This window comes from Triticum urartu, chromosome 7 (genome assembly GCF_003073215.2).
Source record: "Triticum urartu cultivar G1812 chromosome 7, Tu2.1, whole genome shotgun sequence".
Classification (NCBI taxonomy): Eukaryota; Viridiplantae; Streptophyta; class Magnoliopsida; order Poales; family Poaceae; genus Triticum; species Triticum urartu.
The window spans coordinates 702731754-702737970 of NC_053028.1; the positions used below are offsets into that span (position 1 = coordinate 702731754).

Here is a 6217-nt window from a genome sequence, read left to right on the forward strand (position 1 = left end):
CGGTCTTTCTTGGAAGCGTCGTCGTGGAGGTGCTCCACCTTCTCCCCACGGCTTGGGCTCCGGAGGGAAACCTCTGATCCGCTGGATTGGGCGATGGAGGCGTCTTCACGTCTTTCTCCTCCGTGGGGGCATCGTTTTGGAGCCGGCTACGACTGTGAGTCTGGAGGATGATGGCATCTTCGCCGTCGATGGCAGCATCTTCGCCGCGTGATTTGCTGAGGTTGGGGCGGGGCACTGGTTTCTGTTTGGCAACGATGATGGCGTTGAGAGGAGCTTGGGTCGCGGTGTGGTCTTCGGTAGTCGGTTCTTCCCGACGTGCCCGAGGTGCTCTTCCGTGGTTGTTGGGTTGCTTTGAAGTCAAAGCTACGTTGGAGCGTGTCCAGTGGTGACGATGACAGACATTCGGTGGCCGTTTTGCGGTGGGCATGATCGGCGCAAGTCCTGCATATTTCCCTTGTCTTGCTCATCGTCAAAGTCGGAGCTGTCGGTTGCTTGCGCGTGTGGCCAACCGTTGGCATGTGCCGTCGTGTCTTGTTCCATGTTGGTGGCCAGGTTGGCCGGTGGTGCCCATGTCATGTGGGTTGTGATGTATCGGTTTTAGCCCGGTTTTCTGTCAATTAATCGGGCAATTATCTTATTCTTAATCAATGAAAATGGTAAGTCTTTTGCCTCGTTTCAAAAAAAAATCTGAAACAACTCTGCCAAGTTGCTGTACATGCAACATTACAGGCATCGTAGTACAACTAGAAGCACGACTACAATGCAAGGCGCACAACAGTGCTTATTTCAAACTCTTTTAAACTACCTACCTTAACAATACCCACAAACATAGAGCACTTATTCGTTATATAGAAACTACTCAGGCAAAAAAATGAAAATTATGATCCAAGCTCGGTGTGTATGATCATGTTCTGCTAAAAACATTTCCTATGTAAATGCTCTTATATTCTTTACGGAGGGAGTACTTAGCAACTTGCTTGCTAATTATGCAAAAAATCATGTAAGTTATTCCACAACCATCTTACACATGGCACTTCTCATGCAAAACTGTGTACCTAGTTGATTGTCTGAAGTTAGAGACACAAAGCAGTATTCAGCTATAATTCAAACATATATATCCTTCACTTGTCAGTTCTCTTCCCAATCCAAGAAAGGTAGATTCCAGATTGGCGAGACATGGGCAGCGCAGGCTGGGCCGGAATAAGAATTTATCGATGATTTGTTGCTTCATTTTGTCAGCGTGCAGCAGAGCAGGCCATGACCAGTATGAAAATGGCCATCAGCAGATGCAAGGGAGATCCAAATCTGCCACACCCGAGTAGAACATGTTTAAATTTAGTTATATGAGAAGTGTCAGTCAGGGTTAACTGTTCAAGGTTAAGCACTATGGTTTTTTACTGAGCAGTTTTTTTTACCACTGCCTAAGATATCATTTGTAGTTTCGTACAGAATCTTGCTGCAGTTGTGGCTAACAATTTCGGCCAAATATGGTGCATTCATGTGCCTCGGCACACTTTTGTCACTGTATTACTGACGATGGGTTCAGCAACTGTATATATAAAATTTTAGAAGGGTTTTTTTTGTAGCTTTGGTCAAATTCACTACGAATCTGGACATTTTCGCGAATCCTAGTTACTCTCTGATTTATTTGTTTATTGTTGTATAGTCATTTGTTTCTAAGTTCTGATTAACCCTTTAAGCATGGATATTGTACTTGAAGTTTTCCCCCAATGTGTGTTTGCGACTTTTGTAGAGAGCTGAGAGGAGCCATGAGTTCATTTTGTGAATTCAGGAATATGTATACCCTATAACCAGAAGAATGTATGCTGACTTGGCTGCTGTTACCTAACTGACCTTCATTCAGGAAAAAAACTTTTTTTTTTCTTGACTACACTATGAAAGTGTTCTTACATATGGATCCCCATCGAGAGCGCCGAAAACAAATCGATTAAGCTCCTCAACACCAATGTCGTCCCAGATACCAAGAGGTGAGCTAACGATGCGAGTGCGGTACACAAGGGTAGTTTCAGTTTGTTTCGGAGACTTGAAGCTGAAAACCAGAGCCATGAACCTTGTTGTTTCAGTGCTATAGGGCACCAAAAGTCAAATTCAGAAACAGAATAATACCCACAAACAAAGACCACTTTTGTGTTCCAAAAAGAAAACCTCTAACAACATAATGAAAATTACGATCCAAGCACAGCATGCTTGATGATGTTCTGCCAACAAAATTTCCTATTTAAGACATGTCAGAAGTAACTAGCATCCAAAGTGACATGTATTCATCCAAGTGTTACACTAACAAATAGCAGCAGAGATTTTATTTTTCAGACCATTAGCAGTAAAGAAAAAAAATGATTTGCCACATCACATCATCAGCAGAATTTCACACATTATATCATTAGCAGACAAGTGGTTGTCTACTAAATCGCCGCTAAAAAGATGCTTATGCCTGTAAATAGAAGATAAAAGTTTAAGCCGCGGGATGGTGTTGGACAAAAGTTTAGGCTTCATGATAATCTTTGCCCATGCCTTTTACATAATGATCATAGTACCTTAACACAAACACTACACAAGATTAACCAATGCACGGACATACAAGTTACCCAAACCAGAAACCAGTACAGATGACAGAAAGTTCAGTACAAATTTGGAAGACAAATTAGTCAAGTTCCCTCCATACTGAACCACCATTGCTCCAAAATGAAACATGGATACATCAGTCATAGAAAATGAGAGCCAAATTCAAGCAGACATACCAAGCCCGCTGCTCCATATCATGAATAATTGACTCCTATCAGAGATCCACTTCTTATAAAGGCAGCAGCAATCTCATATTGACGTCAAATGTGCAATGATTGTGATTCTGTGTACAACGGCGCATAAGGCAGAAATAGCGGCTTGACATCTGCAAGATGAGAGATCACTTTGACTTGCCGATTATCCATATTATAGCACATGAATGTGATACCCCCCACAGCGAAGAACAGCAAGTTGCATTCCGGATGAATCGCAATAAAATCAAAATCCGCATCAAGCCATAAATCTGTCCATCCAAATATGTTTGAAGTTTCAATGCTATGCTTCAATATCCATTGTTTGTCTTGATAGTTCTCCAGAACATGAACTACTAATCGAATGGCAACACCATATTTATCCCTCTGAAAGTTGGCAAAATGCAAGCGGCCCTGCGACCGCTGAATAAAACCATGAGCCAGATCCAAATCATCAAACTGATCAGCAGGGGCCCTGAATATCGACCGCTGAACAAAACCATCAACCTGACCACCAGGGACCCTGAATTTCATCCATATTTCTCCCTTTGTGTCAACCGCGGCTACACAATCATGTAATTTAAGGTCAAGGGCACGAAAAAACAGAAGGCCGTTGAGAAAAACTGTCGCGGAGGAGTGCCAACTAGCAAACCAAGTAGCTCTGCTCCATCTCTTCTCCTTATAAATCCATTCTCCGGTTTCAGACGAATACACTGTCACTCCGGAAATGTCGGTATTCTTATTCTCGCCATACTTGTGCTGCTGTACCAACTCAAACACATGAAAATGCGGCGACAGGGCCGGGTCGAAGCCCAAAGATGCGGTGGCCACCTGGCTGCTGTCCTTGCCGGAGTTGGGCAACACGATCCACTTCTCGGTGGCGGGATTGCACACGGCATAATGGAATGCGCCAACCCCATCGGAAACGTGGTAACATCGGCAGAGGAGGAGACCGTTGCAGGAGTCCAGTAGATCGACGGGCAGATGGTGGTTGGGCAGGAAGGTGAAGGAGGTGCCGACCGGAGAGCGGCCGTCCCCCGATATGCTAGTGAAGCGGAAGGGCAGCTCCAGAACCCGCTGCCCGGTGGTACTGGTAATGCGGCCGTAGAAGAAGCCGGCCAGGGTTTGGGGGAGCCGTTTGCGGTGGTCGGGGTGGTGGATGAGGCCGAGCCAGTGCTTCGAGACGCACTTGCAGCGGCACAGCGACTTGGCGGGAACGCGCGAGAGGATCTCCACGAGGATGTCGTCGGTCAGCCTCTCGGCCGGCGTCCGGCTGGGGAAATCGGAGCAAGATCTGCGGAAAGAAACACAAACGGAGGAGAGTCAGGGGAGCAGCCAAGGCCCAAGGAGGGGGAGTTGATAGTGGTTGCTGCTCTGCTTACCGGGCGCGAGTCGACGCTCTGCCTTCCTCCCGCGGGCGAGGGCGGTCCGCCACCATGGACATGGCGACGGGCGGCGGCGGCGCCGTCCGAGCGAGGAGGCAGGGGATTTTATTTCATTTTATTTATTTTGAGCAGAGCGATGAGGGAGGGGAGTGGGTAAATGGGCTAACTGTATCACATCTGTAAGCATCGGGCTGTCTCAAAATAAATCCATCCCATCTTTCCGGGAAGAAAACCCATCCCTACAAAAAGCTTTGTGAGTTTGTCTAAAAGGAAAATCTTTAGACAAATCTTTCCGGGAAAAAAACCCATCCCTACAAAAAACTCAAAAAAAAAATCCTGTTTTCTCAAAACAAAGGCTAAAAAACCATGTTAAAAAAGAACATAAAAAAATACTTCCGAGAAAAAAACAATTAGAGTTTCAATCATGTACGCAATACTATATTTTTTTTAGAAACACAATAATGTACTACTAATTGGAATGGCGGCTGCTAACAACCAACCAGATGACAAGATCGTTTTTTTTTGGCTAGCGACAACAACCCTAGCTTTAGGTTTAGGTTGTCGGTTGTGAGGGGGGTCGCTAGATTCCATGCGTGCAGATTGTTTTAGCTTTAGGTTTTAGAGCCCTAATACATTATTAGAGAAAACCTTATATACAGAATCTTACCAGCAGCGTGGTTTAAAGTAAGGCGCTACTGCTACTTAGCAGTAGGGCATATAAAAAAACCGAGCTACTACTACCCTCGTAGCAGTAGTGCGTTAGCAAAAAACTACGCTACTACTACAAATGCCACGACGTTGCAGTCAGAGTAGGTTTAGTAGTAGCACATGTTTACAAAGAGCGCTAATGTTATTGAACTTAGCAGCTGCGCTTTTCGCCCACCCTTGCTGCTGCTAAGTTTAGTCTACTCGTTGCAACTATTTAGTTTCACCTCGCTCCGCAAACAGGGTGTTTACCACCTTAAGTACGTTATTTCTCAAACCATCACAACCACTTGGTCTTCATTGAACTCTATGTGTAGGATCTGTGGTCATAATAGGAACCTTCATCGGTAGATTCTACACAAAAAAATCATTGATAAGCAATGTATTTTTGATTTTTTAAATGCTTAGCCTTAGCAATAACGCGTTTTCCCACAAAGCGCTACTGTTACAGGGATAGCAGTAGCGCTGCTCTGGTAAAAGGCGCTACTGCTATGGCGTTTAGCGGTAGCACTTTGTTTCAAAGCGCGCTGCTGCTAAGCCCATCCTATCTTCTTCAACCGGACGTCCCTCACTCTCCCCTCTTCACTCTCAGTCTCACTCTCCCATGCGTTCCGCCGCCGCCGACGTTCGGCCCTCCCCGGCCGTCGCCCCAAGGTATCCTCTCTCTCTCTCTCTCTCTCTCTCTCTCTCCCTCCTCCTCCTCCCTCCGGTCGCCCTCCTCTCTCCTCCCTCCTCCCACCACCTCCTCCTCCTTCCTCGCTCCTCCCTCCGGCGGCCCTCCTCCCTCCCTCCTCCTCACTCCTTCCCCCTCCTCTCTCCCTCCTCCTCCCTCCTCTTCCCCCTCCAGTCACTGCCCCACCTCCATACGCCACCCCTCCTCCCTCCTTCCTCCCCCTCCATCTCGGCCTCTTCCCTCTCTCCTCCCTCCCTCCCTTCCTCCCTCCTCCCTTCCTCTACAAGTTTGTAATTAGGTATAGAAATAGTTTTAGTAATAGAAAATTTAGTAATATAATTAGATATAGAAATAGTTTGTAATTTCAGTAATATAAAAAGGTTTTAGTAATAGAAAATTTTAGTACATAGAATCTTATTAAAATTTTAGTAATAGAAAACAAGTGAATAGGCATTTGATGATGTAATTAAAATTTTACTATATAAGAACTAGTTTATTTTTAGTAAGAAAATTAATAGAACTAGTTTATTTTTGGTAAGTGCTTAGTTGAACTAGTTGAATTTATGTCATTATCACTTTGTCATCAAAGAATGCTATATGTGGTTTGATGATCTAATTAAAATTTTACTCGGTGGAATATGCAGGCTTTGTAGAGTCGTGTCTCCTTGGAGTGATCGTCA

General features: G+C 45.0%; 1 protein-coding gene across 1 annotated transcript; it reads right to left on the bottom strand.

Annotated features, from left to right (window-relative positions):
- Positions 1 to 2486: 2486 nt before the first annotated feature.
- LOC125522061 (F-box protein At5g07610-like) lies at positions 2487 to 4317 on the bottom strand. The gene is made up of 2 exons (XM_048687133.1): positions 4157 to 4317; positions 2487 to 4068 (listed from the first exon to the last, which is right to left on the bottom strand). The coding sequence occupies exons 1-2, from the start codon at positions 4216 to 4218 to the stop codon at positions 2844 to 2846; spliced, it is 1287 nt and encodes a 428-aa protein (XP_048543090.1). The 5' UTR covers positions 4219 to 4317; the 3' UTR covers positions 2487 to 2843.
- Between the last annotated feature and the right edge of the window lie 1900 nt (positions 4318 to 6217).